This window comes from Corvus moneduloides, chromosome 1, assembly GCF_009650955.1.
Source record: "Corvus moneduloides isolate bCorMon1 chromosome 1, bCorMon1.pri, whole genome shotgun sequence".
NCBI classification, from domain to species: domain Eukaryota; kingdom Metazoa; phylum Chordata; class Aves; order Passeriformes; family Corvidae; genus Corvus; species Corvus moneduloides.
Window position 1 is genome coordinate 110,157,994 of NC_045476.1, and position 18,647 is coordinate 110,176,640.

An 18,647-nucleotide genomic window follows, 5' to 3' on the forward strand; every position below is an offset into this window, starting at 1 on the left:
TCTCTGCCACTCCTTCCTCAAGGAAGGACTTGCACACTCTTTCCCTGCTCCAGCATGGGGTCCCTCCCATGAGAGACAGTCCTTCACAAACTTCTCTAAAATGAGTCCTTCCCACAGGCTGCAGTTCTTCACAAACTGCTCCAACATGGGTCCCTTCCACAGGGTGCAGTCCTCCAGCAGACTGCAGCATGGTCACAAGTGCTGCCAGAAAACCTTCAGCATTGGCTCCTCTCTCCCTGCGTCCACAGGTCCTGGCAGGAGCCTGCTCCACTGCCTCTTCAACCATCCACCTGCCCCAGCATGGGTGCAGGGGCACACCTGCCTCACCATGGGCTGCACCATGGATTGCAGGGGAGTCTCTGCACTGGTGCCTGGAGCACCTCTTCCCCCTCCTTCTTCACTGACCCTGCTGTCTGCAGGGCTCTTTCTCTCACATATTCTCGCTCTGGCTGCAATCTGCTCTTGTGCAGTACCTTTGTCCCCTTCTTAGCCATGTTATCCCAGAGGCACTACCACCATCAGTGATGGACTTGGCCTTGGCCAGTATTAGGTCTGTCCTGGAGCCAGCTGGCATTGGCTCCGTAGGACACCTGGGAAGCTTCTGGCAGCTTCTCACAGGAGCCACCCCTGCAGCCCCCCACTACCAAAACCTTGCCATGGAAACCCAATGCAGCAATATATACCCCCACTAACAGAACAGCTGTGCACATTTAGGACTGTTTGCTTTCTTTTACTTGTAAAGTGCAAACAGCACTGGCTCCACAGAAGATTTTTGCAATACAGACTGACTTTTACGTTTCAGGACTACAAACACAACACACCCAAATGTTTAGCATATTTTTTCCTTTTTTCCCCCCTTGCCTATCTTTGGCTGACATCAGGCATTATAATCCCAGTGAGCACATTTCACTTTTAAACACCTAACAGTTACATTTTCTGTCTGTTCAACACTTGGCTTCAGGAACAAAGCAACAGCCAAGTCTTTAGGAAGCTGCTTTAAAATACTATTACAGATGTCTAAGCAACACAAAGCAGCATTTTTGAAATTCAAAAAAACAAACAAAAATAAAGACTTGGACATGGCTCAAGGAATACTTGATGAGAAACAGGACAGAGTGTGTGCTAGAGAACAGGGGCTGTGCTTAAACTACCCAGTCATTTGCCTCAACACTCGTGCCTCAGTTTCCCCATCTCAAAAGCCAGGATAACCCATCCTTGACAAGGCAGATCGAGACACTCACAAGGACTGCTATTTAACTACTACCCACTGTGAGAAAAGCCTAGATACTGATCCCCAGTAGTAGTCTCTCTAAATTCACCTATGCATGTGAGCCTGCACCAACATTAGTAAAAACTTTCCATAATATCCTGAAATAATTATTCCAAGACTACAGCAATTTGTGAGTTGGTTCATTGTTGGGGCTTTTTTCCCTTGCAGAACTTGGATGATCAGAAGTCTTAACTTCCAAAAAAAAAAAAAAAAAAAAACGAACAAATCACACCTAAACAAAACAACTCACAGTGGTTTTTTTCTTATCAACCAATTCAAAAGGTAATGGTAACTATTTCAGCCACCATTCAATTACTGTTTCATTTATTTCTAGTGTTTCAGCTCAGACTACTTAGCTGTAATTATGGCTGTCTGTCTCACACCTCTGTGCCTGGTTACTACAAACATCTTTTTAAGTCTTCAGAAAAGAAGAGGGAGATCAGCCTTCCACCACTGCCAGCAACAGAGTAGCTGCAGCACAAACAGAGATTCAATACCCTGCTGGCAGTGCTACTACCAACATTACATAAACTGGCACCAAGTTTTAAATAAAATGGCACTGCAGTGTTGCAGATGCTTATACCAGGATTCAGTTAAAACATAATTTGTAGGGAATTAAACAATAATTTCATCCAAAGCAGTTTCTAGATCTAGTTCACCACACAAACATATAAACCCTTGTCCCAGCAAACGAGGCACAGACACTGATCTTACCACCACCTGGCAGTAATGACAAAACCAGGTAAAAGGTAAGAATCAACTGTTTTGCCTTTGCACAAGACCTCCTTTCTACATGATCATTTGTCACATACAGGGCAAATAAATAAGAGGTGACAACACCAGCACTACCTCTGCTTATGCACCCGTCAGAATCATCAATTCTTCAATGTACCTAACATGCATTGAAACAGAAAAACACAACAGACCAACTTCAAACAGACACTTGGTTACACTATTTGAGTACCCCTGCGAAACACATTTGGACAGGAAATAACCTACTTTATTTTATCATCAGTTTCAGTCCTTCCCACAGGAAGGAGCTCAAACCCTAGTGAAAACTGACTCCTGCATTTAGCTCCCCCTCTTGTCCAACACTCCAATGTACTACCACTTTAAAGCAACCACAGAAGCTCAGCATCAGCAAAGACAGCAGCTCACTGGCAGCAGTGGCAAGTGCTACACAGAGATGAGCCTTCCAGGACACTCCCCACAAAGCCACTCCACAGGCACCAGAGTAGCAGCTAAGGCAGTGAACTATTACCTTCACAGCAATGCAGCTAAAATGACAAGGTACAGAATTTCAATCCTGCCTGCAAACTTGGAGAGCAGGGCATTTCAGTACTGTAGTAAATATTTATTAGGGTTGCTCTGTAACTGCGTAGCTCTCATTCCATCTTTTGCTACAGATTGAAACAAGCGTTTGCTCCAGCAAGTCAATTCAGACGTAAATACCTGGGGACTCCCAACAGGAAAATTATTTGTCAAGATGATTCTTACAAATCTGAAAGATCCATCAGCATCCTCAGTGTTGCCTGGATCGAGGCCCCTGTTCTTCACTCCAGCACTGACTCTTCATCCAAGGCAGCCTCTTGCCATTTACCAGCAGAACCTAGAGCAGAACAGTGACACCACCCATGGGGACAAGATACATCTTTTCACCAGCAGCAGTCCACAGAATGGAGTCAGGGAGAAGTTCCAAAATAAAAAGGACACCGCTACATTTTTAATAGTTTATTAACACTTCAACCTTTCATAACTTTGAAGAAGGCCTGAAAGATAAGTTTTGCTTATTGGCTTTGTCTTTTCCCCTTTGGCAAAATGTCACCTTTCAACTCCTCCCTCCACCCTCCCTCCTCCCAGGAGGATAATGAAGTTCCAAGCTACTGTTTGGTTGCTTCTTTTAAGTAAGTTGGCTTCAAACATAGCAGCAGAAACATGCAAGCCTGGGCAATAGCGTTTGTCAACAGATTTTAGAGAATGAGTAGAAATGCACAAATAAGTTGTGCATTGATACAAATAACTTTCTCTTAAATGAACTTTATATATATATATATATATATATTCTAAGTGGGTTAAATTTGGTGCCCAGAATTACTACAGAAGCTGTATCTTCTAGTTAACTAGGTTTATTTTCTTTTTCCCCCTGAACCCCACTACTCTGTTTTAAAGTGCTATATTGATAAAAATTTTAAAGTAACTACTTTGATACTGTATACTTGTATTATCTTGCCCTTTTGAGAAACCAGAAGAGCAACCTGCAAGGTGTATTTAACTCAAGCGATGCATTTCCCCTCACATGACTTTATGGGCATCACCGTCTGCTCATATCACCAGGAGCAGGTGGAGAGACTGTATTTCCCTGTGCTTACATACCCGAGTAAGCAGGCAGACAAAGCAAGAAGTTCTACCCATTTCAGGAACAAAGACAAACAATTTAATCCATAGTACATAATTCACTGAATACAGTTGATCTCATCCAAAGAGACTCCTGAGAGCAAAATAGTTTTAGCATTACATTTTATATACAGCTATGAAGGGATTACGGGAAACCAAGACAGTCTCCTTAGACCATTACTGAGAACTCTGGTTACGAGAGCCCTGTACTTTCACCTTGAAAACATTACTTAAACCATGACCAAAGTTTTACCACCAACTGTTTTCTTATTTATGAAAAAGTTATTTCATTCTGATTTTATCATTTTTACCATATTTCTGCTGCCAGATATCAAAACCTGAGTCAGCTGCATTGAGCAATGACTTGTTTTTCTGCTTTAAAGTCCTCTAAGTGCTAGCACCTTTGAAAACCTCCGTACACCATACTGTAAACATTTTAAGATCTTCCAGAGGGTTTTGTTTGGTTTTTCTCCCTTCAACGCAGGAATGACTGCTCTGTCTGAAGCAAACTACATCCTGCACAATATTGCTTTCATTATTTTCCACGTAATCAGTTTGGAACAGGCTATGAAAGTTTGATGTGGCAATGTTCTGTTAGAGAAAAAAAAAATCAGGAGAAATACACCATTCTGAACCAGTGGAACCAAAGTAATCAAAACCTTAACATAGTTTTTTCCAGTCACTGGGATGGAAGGAGACTTGAATGCAGACACTGGAACAAGTAATTGGAAACAGTGCTTGCATGCTTAAGTGAAAAGACAAGCAGTATTTGCATTTTCTCCATCATCTTCCTTGTACATGTGCAAGATTTCATAAAAAACTCTACCACAGAGAGCTATGACAGAACATCATGTAATTTTTTTTTTTTTTAAAAAGCACTAAAAATCAAAGGCAACCAAGATAATGTACATCTTTCCCAGAACATTTTTCTCAGCTACATAAGGTGTGCATATACCAAGGTCTAACACACTTAGCTGCACCACATCAAGTCAAGCTGTCCAAGAGCATACACAATTTTGCTTACAGGAGTATACTTCTTCCACAATTTTTCAAGTTTACAAGTAATTCCCTGTATTGGATTACGCTTACTCAGAAGTAGAGATAATATTTTGTTTCAATACTACTGTTTGTTTTTATGACATATTCAGAGATGAGGCAAGACATAACATTAAGTGCAGGGAAGCATTTCAGACCCCAAAAATGCATTTTTTAAAACTTAGCTATACATGGTTAAAACAGGTAGATCTGCCAAGAGTTGCATAAAATTATTTCTATTTCCCAAAGGTGAGCAACTGAGCAGAAGGTGAGCAACTCAGCAAATATCAACTCTTCTGCATCATGGAATTCACTATGTGTGTCTGAATGATTCAACTTGCATTTTTTAATATTTGCTAAGACAGAATTATAAACTGAGTAAGTTAGTATATGTGAATTAAGTACCCTTAAGAAATCAAAGAATAATGTTGACTCCTGGAAGACACCCAGAAGATCCAAAGATGGAACAGAAGGTTGATTATTACACTCCTGCACAATCCAAGCAAATTGTTAATATATTGAAAACATTCATGTCTGGTATTTGTACCTGCTGGATATCCAAATTATTCTGTCTCAAACCAAGTTTGATAACCATCCTCTTTGTAGCTGAAAGCAGCCAGAAAACAGTTCATTTTTTTTAAACAAATGGAATGGAAACCTTTTTTTTTTTTTTTTTTCTTTCCCAAGCTTCAATTACAACAGTCAAAGCCAGAGACTTAAGCAAATAAACTTCAAAATAGCCATTTGTTACAAGTAGCAAATTACCATGAACAATGAACTTGTTAAGAATCCCCTCTAAAAGCACGACACACACAAACAGGCTACCCGCAGAAAAATCTGTTAACAATTTTATTTCTTTTGTCATGTTAAATATTATGGGACAGGACTGTTAAGGATGAAAAACTCTCAACAATGCCTCACAAGGAATAAGAAAGAAATTCTGCCATGATATTAGCAAAGTAAGGTAAGGAGAAAATTTACACAGTAAGAGGCACCATTTCCCCCAGAATACCTCCTGTCATATTCCTGAATGAGTGGGATTAGCAATCTAATAAATCATTTGTCAAGAGGTAACAGCAACAGATAAAATTTTAAAGGATTATTAAAATAACATTTACAAGACTCTGAACAATTTTCGAATTCTTATTAAAACCACAGAAAGAAAGAACAATTCTTTATTTATGAATTTTCATAAAGGACTGACTGTGCAACTGATACCTGCTATTGATGACTGAATGTACAATTTTGTCCAGCAGCTGAACAGTTTGTCTTTTCAGATTGTGTTTTCTAACCGTGTGAGATCATTAAAGGCAAAGCCTGTTATGATGCTGTACATAAGAACAGCCACTCGGGCCGTACTACCCATGATGTGGTAGGTAAACAAACCTTTTTCTGGCCAAGAGAAAACAAAACAAAAAAAAACAAAACGAAACAAAAACAAAAACAAAAAAAAAGGAAGCTGCAGTTTTGCATGCTTCTCTCACTCATTCTTTCTACAAGATGAACTTCCCTAGAAAGAATCCAATGAAAATGGCTGCAATTACAACAAGAAGTGAAGGAAGAGAATTAGAGCCATTATCTCTGAGGGCCAAAGCTGTGGGCGATCCAGATTTATCCGAGTGCGCTACCTTTCTGAGCCTCAAGCCTTCATCCTGAGGGGAGGAAAAAACACAGATGGAAAAAATATATAAATACATCATTACAATAGTAAAAACTGAACTCAAAAGGCCGTATTTACTGGCGAATATTTAAATAAAGTTTCTAAAAAAACCTCAACGCATACAACATGACACCACACCAAAATCCAAAACATGGACATAGAAAACCATATTTTAAATAAGGACCATAATTCACTAGTCTCTCTGCTTAAAAAATATTCCAAAAATCTTGGTAGGCCCAATGAAGCATCCTGCTCTTACTTAATATGTGTCAAAATTACATAGAAGTAATTCCTTATTGTTAATGAGAAACATCTGCTTTGTTTAGTCTCAATGTCATCAGGATTACAGGTCTGGATATATCATAGTTATTATGTTATATATTATTTCATAGTTCTTTAAAAGACTACCACAGCCAGTGAAATTGTCCAAACTGTTCCGAAAGCAAATATATAGAAAAGACACATAAAGTCATGTATTGACTACTGACGGGTCACTGAAATAACACCTTTACATAGAGGTACAAGAAAGTAGTGTTTGCTTACCTTCTCTGGCCAAACAATTGTTCTTATTCTCTGTTTGTAATACAAAATGTTACTGCTCTGGATCTCATTTACTCATTATTAAAGAAAAATAAAGCACTTTTAAAACGCTAATTTAATTCAGTAGCTTTGACTCAGACCTAAATTAATAAGATCACCTTAAAGAGGACCACTTCATTTAAGAAGAAGATTATGCAGCTTCATATCTCATCCATGACAATCACAAAGTCTCAATCACTGACAAGTTCAAGATATACATAATATACAGGACAGTAAAACCATACAGCGAATCAATCTTGACATTCTAACAGTTTTATCTACTTGCTGGAATACATATGTTTTGGCCTAATTACAAACCAGACCTTTGAATCAAGCAGAGTGAAGCCACTTCAATATAAATGTGGACACAGAACTTACTCTCAGGTGCCGATTTTCATCTGTCAGCTTCATAATCTCTGCCTGAAGTCTTTTGCACTCCTCCACGAGCTTCCTTGTTTCAGTATCATTAAGTGAAACACTATGTGGTTTTGGCATCGGTCCATCCTGCTTAGATGCGTTCAGTACTGGGGCGGATTTGCTTGCATCTATATCATTCTACAAATATCAAGAATGATTTGAGAAGTTTACTTACCCAAAGAAAAACCATCCACAGCTTAAAAGTGAAACAATGAAGCTACCGATACAGTTCAACAAAGTTTATATTTACAGTAAGCTGAACAGACACACTGACAGTTCAGTTCTGATTAGCTCAGGTGTTAAAAAAGCAAGAGAAGATTGCACTGTTTACCTGGTACTACACTCTACTGAGACACAAATTAATACTTTAGCTGCTTAACACTGACCCAGGAGGCATCCAAAAGAGGGCATAAAATACACCAAAGATCATCTGAACTTGGGGGGAAAAAAATAAAAGGAAGAAAAGTAATCCTGCAATAGTAAGAAACAAAACAAAGTAAAACCAAAGCAGATCATGTCACAAACTCCTATAAAGTGTGTATGATACAAATGTTTTGCACTTATAACACCTTTTAGTGAAGGAAAATAAAGTGCTGCACAAACATGAAATTTAAGTCTCACAGCATCTGAAATACATATTACTAATTCCGAAAAGTCACAAAAATCTGTGAAAAAACCAGTACTAAAATAAAAAATCTAATTCCCACAGCTCTGCTCAAAGTCACAGAATCATAGAATAGTTTGGGTTGGAAGGAACCTCAAAGAATATCTAGTTCCAATCCCCCCACTATGGGCAGGGACAATTTTCACTAGATCAGACTGCTCAAAGCCTGATCCAACACAGCCTTGAACACCCTGAGGGATGGGGCCTCCACAACTTCTATGGGCAACCTGTTCCAGTGCCTCACTACCTCCTCAGTAAAGAATTTCCTCCAAACATCTAAACCAAATCTTTCATCTTTTAGTTTAAAACCATCCCCCCTTGTGTTACCACTATCTGCCTCTGTTAAAAGTTGCTGCAGTGGGGTGTCCATGCAGCCTTCTCTTCTCCAGGCTGAACAACCCCAGTTCTCTCAGCCTGTCTTAACACGAGAGGTGCTCCAGCCCTCTGAGCATCTTCAGGGCCCTCCTCTGGACTTGCTCCAACAGGTCCACATCGTTCCTATGCTGGGGAACCCAGAGCTGGACTCAGGACTTCAGATGGGGGTCTCACAAGGGCAAAGTAGAGGGAGGGAAAATCACCTCCCTTGACCTGCTGGCCACACTTCTTGTGATACAGCCCAAGATGCTTTCTGGGCTGTGGGCACACACTGCAGATTCATGTCCAGCTTTTCAACCACGAGAACCCCCATGACATGGCAAGCCTGACTGCCAGTGAAGACTGAGCCAAGGAACTCAGTGAATACCTCAGCCTTCTCTATATCTGTTGTCACGAGTTCTCCCTTCTTGTCTGTCGGGGGGGTTCACTCTCCTTGTCATTTCTTTTCTGACATATGTACTTACGGAGTCCCTTCTCATTACTCTTCACATCCCCTGCCAAGTCCCAGTCCATCTGTGCCTTGGTTCTCCTGATCCCACCCCTAAACACCCCTAAACCATAGCCCTGTATTTCCCAAGTCACATGTCCCAGCTTCCACTGGCTGTGCATTGCCCTCTTACTCTCCTCAATGCGAGGAGCAGATCCTTGCTCAGCTATGCCATTTTCTGGCCTGCCTTCCTTGATTTCTTACACATCAGGATGGAAAGCACTTGCACTCTAAGAAAAATGGCCTTAAAGAGTTGGCCCTAAAAGAGCGTAAAGCTCCCTAAGAGTGGCTGTAAAGAGCTGATTTTTTAATTAAAGAGTCAGCTCCTCTGTCCCTAGGGACAGTTTCTTAGGAAAAAGTACAAAAGGAGGTAGTTTTGTATATCCATTACATTTCTCTCAGTCCATTACACACTTCATGAAATTAAAGCCAGAAAGTAGATAACTAAGTGCCTTGATATTAAATGCTCAACCTTTACATTTTTACTGTTTAAGACACACTTCGGAAGCTTACACCTTCATCTCACAAATTATTCTTGACCAAAAAAAACAAAAACAAAACCAAAAAACCAACAAAAAAAACCCAGACCACAAAGCAACTGCTACACCCCCTTCCCTCCAAGATTATACTGAGATTGCATACAAAAACGATGAAGTATGAAAATAACAAAAAGATAGTTTTTTGGCACTGGTCTCCAATGCTGGAGTTTTCTAAGATGTGGGTGGACAGTGTTCCCTTTTGGACAAGATCTTGGACCAGACAGTACTTCAAGGTCCCTTTAAACCTGGGCTGTTCTGTGATTCTATGAATCCTTAAAAAGTTATATACTGAACACCTCTCCTGACTAATTTAGTACAAATTCCTTCAATTCATTTAATCATTAAATCAAATAGGTTGAAAAAACCCTGAAATTTCTGTGAGATCCTACCAGTCAGTGGTACAGATCTTACAGTTTCTTACTCCTTACTTACCAGTTTATCATTTTCGTTGGGCATTTCAAACACACATCTCAATTTGGAGTCCATTAACTCATCAGGTTTCGCTTCTTTCCACTAAGACAACAATTAATAGTTATTTAACATGCTGGACTCATGCAAACATCTCAACAGTTCATAAGCTTGCTCTTAGCTCTGGCCTTCTACACAGCTGAATACCATGTTTACCCTCCCTGCAATTTTCAGACTTGCTTATGAACAATGCTTTTTGTTCACACTCACTGCTGTGAAGTAAAAAAAGCTAGAAATGGTTATTCAAGTCTGGAAATGAAAAAGAGTAAACTGAATGCAAGGATGGATCCATCAGAGGTTTGTATGAAATAGGGAGGGGACAATACAGTGGTTTCTTAACACACAATGGGACACAAGTAGCATTGGAGTCAGTTTGAAAAGAAAGTTCTAGCCCTATTAAGCCTCAGTAAATGTACTTCTTGTATCCCATCTTGGAAGCACTGATTTTAAACAAAAGATTGAAAGACACCTTTTAGTGACTCTAGTGACTCTGTGTTTGTTCTAGAGTAAATTTCTTTAGTTCTTTAAATTTTAGACTTTTAACCACTTTCTCCTTTTACTCCATATCATGCGACAATTTGGGCCTAGAGAATTTTTCAAAGCTGTTTATAAAAACCACTTTAAATTCTAATGGTTATCAGTCTATTTAAATAACTAAAATATGCTGGAATCTCTCTCCTCAACTGACAATTAACATTCAAAGCATGCACTTCATGTAGTTGCCTTAAATTCTTAGGCTCAGAGACTGCTCTGAAGTCTGCAGCAATTTTTCTAATAGGTCCTCTACTGTTACCTTGGAATTGTAGGTGTTACAGACTCAAATATTCAGGTTTTTCATAACATCCTTCCTATTATTTTTTTTCCAGTGGCATTATTTATACAGTAACTTACAAGAACAACTATCGATTTCCTGAAAGCTCCATGTCTCAGTATTGTATACCTGAACACACTAAGAAAGCAGTTATTTGAAAGGTATTTCTGAAGCTGGTTTTTATACCCTCACCAAATAGCCATGCTTCATTTACCACACATACCCAAGAGCTACTAGAGCATATGAAGAAAAACAAACCAGTTCAAAAAGGCAGACAGACGTTAACTTTCACGTCTCAAAAGCTTCACAAAATCTAGAAGGTTTTCCACTGCTTCCAGTGAAGAGTGATGCCACAGCAGTCTTTGCCTTCTTATAAGGGGACAGAGCCTAAACCTGAAAAAGTCTCCTCCTGGATTTCAGCAATTTATAAAATCTCATCTTTATCCTTTGTTTCCCCTCTCCTTCTCTGCCTTGAGTGAACATCAGATGTACCTGTGTAAACACAAGCATTCCCTAAAATAGTTTCTAGAGTTAGAAGCATGTGCAATGTTGACCTCCACCTTAGGACATGCTTATGTGAGTCCAAATACACCCTAAAAAGCACATTCAGACAACTGAGGGCTTAATTCCCATTGCTGCCAGCCAGTAAAATCAGAAACAGGCACCTTACTTCTGAACTAACAAGCACAAACCTACATATCTTCTTTCTGGATCTTGCATCAGACCAACCCAGCCTAAGAACTAAAGCTACAACAGGTTCTATTAAAACAGAAAATAAATCTATCATTTGTCCTGTGTTTAGCCACTTGGTATCTTGTAGGGAGACGCATCTTAGTCTTGAAAATGTTCTAATTCATTATAATCCCATTCAACATTTCACTTAAACACTTTTCAGACCAAATGAACCCATTTCAGATAGCTTCGGGCTTGTTGTTTGAATATACTCTTGATTCCTTCAAATTCAACCTGTTTATCCCCTTCAAATCAGCTGCGTGTAAAGGTATAACATGCCCATATTTTAACACTGAACTGACCTTACCTTAGACTCACTACTATATCCATTCAACAACCTCGAGGTTAATCACTAGAGGCAAGTTCTAAGAACTGACCTTGTATTTCATATTAAAAACCCTGAATCACATTTGAAGTCACACTTTTTCAGAGAAAATCCAATTCTTCTTCAAACAGAAACTGCAAAAATGTGAATCATTTATAGCTAAGTCAAATTTTTTAAGAAAAAAAAAATACAACAGTCATTTTACTCTGTTTTTACTTACCACTGCCTCCATATCTGTAATATTTGGTGGTGCATAGGTTGTTTGTACCATAAACTTGTGTTTACTCTTCTCATTTGGGTCATAGTCAAAAGGCTGCAGCATTACTGTTTCAAAGAAAAAAATAAAACTGTGACTCTTCAGCTAATCACTACAGCAAGCATGCTATCCACTTCAGATTTATTCCCCATTGAACAGACACTGAAAGTTAAAATGCAAAGGCAATGCATACACTGTAGAAACAGGGACTCAAGAGGTCAGAGTCTGGTGTAGCTGACATGATTATTTCTCTAATTACTATAGGAAAAGACATTTCATATACAAATATGTACAAATAGATCCTGTAAAAGAGACAAAAAAAAATTACATCTAGGTATGGGGGGGGGGGCGGGGGTAGGCTTGCAACTTGATCTACCAGAGGATGAGGACTCAGTGAACTGCAGAGATTAATTTTTTGGCAGTGTACATACACCTGTCTTCCACAGAATGGGAATGCCAGTTCAGTATATCTTTATAAAAAATTAAGAGAAGCAGAAGCAGTTTCAAAAATATAAGAAAAATTACATGGAGTCCTATAACCGGTATCTGCATATGTACCTATCTTACAGCAATGAAAAAGCTATAGAAGAGATACTGATAGAGCTAGAAAAATGCAACAGCAGAAGGAAAAACAGTAACAAGTAACAGTAACAAGCTGTGAAGGAAGAGAAGTAACATGCTATATCATGAAAAAAAACCACAACAACAAGCAATTGCTGTTAACAACAACAAACAATACATGACAGGATAATAAATAGTAAATTTAGGGCATCAAGGTAAAGAAAAACAGCTCTTACGGAATTTGTATTTTTGGAAAAAAATTAATAAACATGGCTGAAGAAGGTTTCTTAGTGATTCACAACTGAAAAGTGATAAATGATTTAAAAATGCCTGTGGACTTCCTCAAAATGACTGTCAAATCATCTCCAACAATGAATTTAAAAACTGGTTTGGCTCTGATTCAGCACGATGCATTTAACAGGCTGAAGACAGCTAACACTACCTCAACATTCAGTTTTGAACGTAAGAGCTTCAGCCCACAGTATCCTACAGTTATTTCTCTCTGCACAACAATGTGAGAGAAATCTATTTTTAATTATGTGAAAGATGACTCAGCACTGAAAACACTCAGTTGAGGGACTGATGAGATAAAGTGGGTCACTAGAAAAATAATCTGTGCACTTATTTTAGCAAATTACCCAAAAGAAATTACATGCCTAAAAACAAAAAGATGAAACTGACACTTTGGGGAAGAGAACTTAGCTCTGAAAAGCACTGTGGAGTCACTCTAACTCAACAACTGCACTTGAAAACATCTTGAGGTCACTGTAGCTGAATAACTGCATGAGAATCCAGTAATACAGAAATAGGCACACCAAAGACTTCCTGCTATGCCAACTGAAGAGTCAAGCAGTGTGACACTGTTTCCCTTTATTGGTGATCCTGAAGCCACAATATGGTTTACAGCTCCAGTACTGACTCATTTGAAAAACGAAAATATTAAAGCTTTAAAAGGATGATTTGCAACTGTGAAAACACACAGGATGTAATCCTTCAATCTATTAAATTCCCTAAAGAGAAAGTCCAGCAAGATCTTGACTGTGATATCAAACTACCCACTGGAAAGACCCCAGATACCAGATCAAACACACAGCTGAGGCAAAATGGCTGTAAGTTGTCATTGAAGATGAAAATAAAGAAGTTTTTGACTATTTGAATCTTAAACCAATTCTCAGTAAAATGATCTTTCTGAGTCAGTGAACAAGTACCACATGAGTCCAGATGCTGGACTGCCCATGGTAAGCAATAATGAAGTTTTAAAGGGCCCCGTTCTACAGATCATATTAGAACAGAAAACTCCTACAAGGAAAGTTACTCTAAGGTTTTAATCAACCAAAGTTTTCTTGGGTTCTTCTTTGTGTCTTTTAAACATATCACCTGAAGACAGTTCTCCAGCTTCTTTTAAGCTTGCCAAAGGGTGTAAGAATGTGAATCTGAAAAGCTCTGAGGATTGCTCCATTATTTCCCTTTTGCTTTGCTACAGAGGTCTCCAAGGATTCTAAAATAATCAGTTTTCTAGACCTAGGACATCTAGGAGTTCACACCTAGTATTGCCTGTGATCTCTACAACCTGAATCCCCCTTCTTCTAGTGATTCTACCTCAAAATGGTCCAGAGAATGACCTACAAAAATCATTTACCAAATCTTAAAACTAGTATCTAGTCTTCCCATTTTCTTGAGAAAAACAACTAGCTAAAATTGTAAACTAATTTTTTCTTAAATGCAATGAACGATGAAATGTTACATTTTAAGCACATCAGAGCAGCCAAGTAATGCTTCTAAACATGAATATAGTAGTCTGAAGCAAAGGTAGTGTTAATGTCACTGCCCTTTTTCAATTTGCTTCTCCTCCTTTCAGAGAGCCACAGATAAATGTGACAAAGGCAAGTATTTCCATACAGAGGATTTTTTCATATATCATTGCAGCTCTGCATCAAGTTGCCATCACACTTATGAAGGGAATCCCTTTTATTTAAAAAAAAAAAAGTTTTAAAAAGCTGACATACTTCAAACAGTCTTTAAGATCAAGCATTAGGGAACTTCATTAAAGGCTTTAAAAACACTTAACCTACAACTTCGTGTTTTTGTTTTTTACCTGAAACAATTACAGATGATCCTGGGTCAATAATTCCACTGTTTGGCCTTACACAGTATCGACGAGGTGCTGTGGTCTTCACTTTGAAGCATACTTTCCTATCTGACGGATTTCGTAGTTTAAGATTTGTAGTTACTACATCTGTAAAGGGACCTGAAAAAAAGGTTGTGTTTTTTAAATATACATGTATCTCTGGAGAAGAAATCTCTTTATACGGTACAAGTAACTCTTAAAATATATCTTGTTGCCAACAAACTTCTAAAAGCAGGTTAAATCATACAGCTGTTAGGCACATACGCTGTGTTACATGTAAAGAGTGCTCTATCACCCTAGTTATAACAATATACATCACAGCAATCAAGAACTCTTAAATAGTACAACAGACTCAAGCTGCTGCCACAAGTGGTTCATACATGCAGATATTAATTTTACTAAATCATTCTTAACATTTGAAATACCAAGAAGGTACTGGTCATATGCAGAAGTAAATTTTGCTGAATTTTTCTTTAGGAATAGAAGCAACACATTCTTTGGAACTCTTTCAATTGTTTAAAGAAAGAAAACAGACTAAAATACAGTCACTGCTATATTTCACTATATTTTAACTTCTGTTGGCTTCTGAGCTCCTATAGACTTGACTGAACAAGGCATCAATCTCCTCTTTTAAACTCAAAATAAGCAAGAGAAATGATACTCTGTTTATGCGTGTACTCTAACTGATCCCCAGAAAAGCAGGTTGTAGTTGCTATATTTATGTATTCAATGCAATGTACTCTCTTAACTGTATTTATGTTAAACCTTCAGGATAGGAATTCCTTCCAAGATTGGACAAGACTTGGACAAGAGGCATAATTTCAATATCAAACTGCAAAAGCATATCTTCCAACAGAGATCACCTTCATGCAATGCCACACAGTAACAGCACAAAAAATAAGGTTCACAGCATTCTGAGCCGTGTTAATCTCCCTTACGCATTTGTCATCTGAAAGCAAGACTGCAAGGGCTCTAGAAAAATGGTACTCAGATAAACATGAAATTTATTCAAGAATATTTCATGTGTACATCAACTTTTAAGAACCTTATCGTTCTTTAAAGTTACACATTAAATTACTTTAAAATAATTTTTATCAGTATTGAAAACAAAACAACAACTTTTCCATTAAAAAACTACAAAGAAAGCAAACTTCAGATTAAATTGAATGAAAAATATAAGTGATATGAACAAGTGGTAAGGTACAACAAAACCACTAATTGCATGAGACATAGGAAGTCAACTCTCTTCTCAACACCTTATTGCAGAGAGGTGTCTGTACTTCTCTGAAGGAAATAGCTCTGCCCACCATCAAACATGTTATTACATTAGAGGGCTCACTATTTGACTGATGCCTTTGTTTCTATAACTCATTCCAAATACTTGACTGAGAGAGCGTTAAACAGTCTTAATACAAAATACCAAGATACAAATACATAAAGACTAAAAAGAAAATTACTGACAATCAGAATACTGAGATGTAGATGAAAATGCATGTGAGCTAGATTTAGATTCAGTGAGGTTCTTTTGACAAAATAGGAACTGGTATTATTTGTCTGAAACTTCACTTCTAATCTGACTTTATATGGTGGATGAAATAAGTCATCCTCTCAATTCAGGCAAATTTGACACAGCCTCCAAGATTTACAAAACTACTTGAAAGTTTCCTGCCACTCATCTCCTGATGGCTCTTGCAGGATGCAGTTGTCTTTACTTATAGAGAGAGATCCAAAAATAACTCCCATCACCCATACCACAAACTGAACTAAAATCAGGCAGTGGAATACTCTTCTCACTCTAAGACTGGTGATACACTCATAACACACCAAACACGTATTTTTTCAAGCTACACACACATTTTTGAGGTAGTTACTCTGGGAGTTTTACTAACAACCACCTAAGCTATTAGTCATCTAATAACCACTGCTTTTGCAGTGCCCAGAGGCAAATAGCACCTTGAATCTGGCTTTCAAACTTGTGTGTTGCCTTTTTTTTAATTGCAACTCCAGGCCACCTAAGGAGCTCTGCTTCTCAATTTTGTCAACTACTTTTACTAAGGACATTCTGCACAAAGGGAAAAAAAGAAACAGTTCAGAGGCTCATTTTGAAAAGCACAGTCATCAAGAAAAGGAGCTATACTATTCAAAATCAGTTTGTTTCAAGACAAAGTAGCAGTGAATTTATAAACTGATGATTAACTGGTTTTTAAACCAAAACAGAAGATGTTCTGTTTCTTTTGAGACGTGAAAGGTCTCCTCAAGCCTGCCTTTTTAAAGTGTGCAATAATGAGATAGGATTCAAAATATTCTTCAAATTACTCTGATATTTACTGTCAGTTTCAACACTTCAGATAATTATAAGAAATCTGCTTTTCTTTCCCAGGTACATGAATGCAGTGACCTCCTTTGCATTTCCTGGATACTTCACAAAAAAAAGCTTTTACCTTGGGGACATTTTTTAGAATCAGACATTTCTTTCAGCAGTGACTGAAATATTTTTCAAGGTCTAGAGGATGCTTTTGACAGCTTTACCTTTCACCTGCTTTCTAAAAGCTTTAAAGAAAATAGGTGTATAAAGCCTCTCAAGACTTGCAACCATCAGATTTAATAAATAGGTGGTAGCAAATTGGTGCACAAAAGGAAAAGATGACTGAATTTCATTGTTCCTGCAGAACCCAGCTGTTTTCATAGTTTAGTGGCATACCAACAGCATGGATCTGAGCAGGGACAGGCAGGAACAGATAGAAGGACAGTAAATCAGAAAAAAAATCACGTCATCTAAGTTAGCATGACATACCCTTCAAAAAAGAAACTGCAACACCTGTAGAAGATTCTGGAGTTCACTGTTACACAAACATAAGCACCCCTATCTTTGGAGGAGTGGGGGAATGAAGTACAAGCTGGCAGTAACAGCCTAAGTGCAAAAGCCTAAACTATGACCTTTCTCACGGAAAAAGGTGGGGCAGAGGCAGAAGAACCAGGAAAAAGAAATGTTTTGGATCGTATTACACAGACTGCATGTAAACAAGGAAAAGAACTGGCAAAGATGGATACAAACATTATGCACATGCATCAAAATGGACAAATGCACACCCACTTCATCTCAGTAAACATTCAACTACACGAGGGCAGCATTATAATCTCAAAAATAGCATCTCACCTGCTGCTTGCATGACACTCAGGTCCAAGCAGGTTTTTACTTAAGCACTTAAACCTCAGACAGGCTTATGTCTAACTGTACAAACAGAAGCTGTGGTAATTCAACTAATAACTCAGGCTATATATCAACGTAACATGATGTCAAATGACAAGAGATCATTGCTTTATAAACCCGTAATTTCAATCTAATAACCTCTGGAAATCAAGAGTTACTTTAGATGGGACAGAGAGTTCAACAACTCTCTTAGCTGTGTAAATTCAAGACATCAATTGCAGCATCTTCCTGGAATGAAGGTTGTGAGAGTGTCATTTTGTTCCAACGGTTTTGAATGGAGCAGTGACAACTCATGCTGCAAGTTTTCCCGTCACTTTGACTTACGAGGGCCTTCGAAAAGAAGGACAGACACCTGCCTAATCACACTCAGAAATACCAGACATATCCAAACACTTAATGTGTGTGAAATATTAATTTCTATTTCAGCTATCTTGCAGCGCAGTCACCACAACATTAATGGCAGGGTTGCCTCTGGCAACTATGAGCTTGGACTACAACAACTAGTGGACTGAAGAAATGCCACAGATTCTGCAGAGCCAGTTTCCACTGCTGAAACACAGTGCCAAGTTTCCCAGCTTGCCACATGCTTGCTAGTTATGCTGTAGTATGACCGAAATACTACATATTACTGGACAGGTAGGACCTGTACAGAGATCTTTTTCATCAAGTGTTATTTTCACTTCAGATGCACGTCTCCTTCACTGTCCCAGCTTCAAAACCCATTCCTCTACCACC

General features: G+C 38.4%; 1 protein-coding gene across 1 annotated transcript in view; it reads right to left on the reverse strand.

Moving 5' to 3' along the window:
* Positions 1 to 2,988: 2,988 nt before the first annotated feature.
* VAPA (VAMP associated protein A) overlaps positions 2,989 to 18,647 on the reverse strand; it is a 28,529-nt gene continuing 12,870 nt past the window's right edge. The window contains exons 2-6 of the mRNA XM_032121887.1: positions 14,669 to 14,821; positions 11,977 to 12,080; positions 9,853 to 9,933; positions 7,317 to 7,493; positions 2,989 to 6,351 (exon numbers count right to left, since the gene is read on the reverse strand). Coding sequence (XP_031977778.1) covers positions 6,193 to 6,351; positions 7,317 to 7,493; positions 9,853 to 9,933; positions 11,977 to 12,080; positions 14,669 to 14,821 — 674 coding nt within the window. The 3' untranslated portion in view covers positions 2,989 to 6,192. The remainder of the gene's footprint in view (positions 6,352 to 7,316; positions 7,494 to 9,852; positions 9,934 to 11,976; positions 12,081 to 14,668; positions 14,822 to 18,647) is intronic.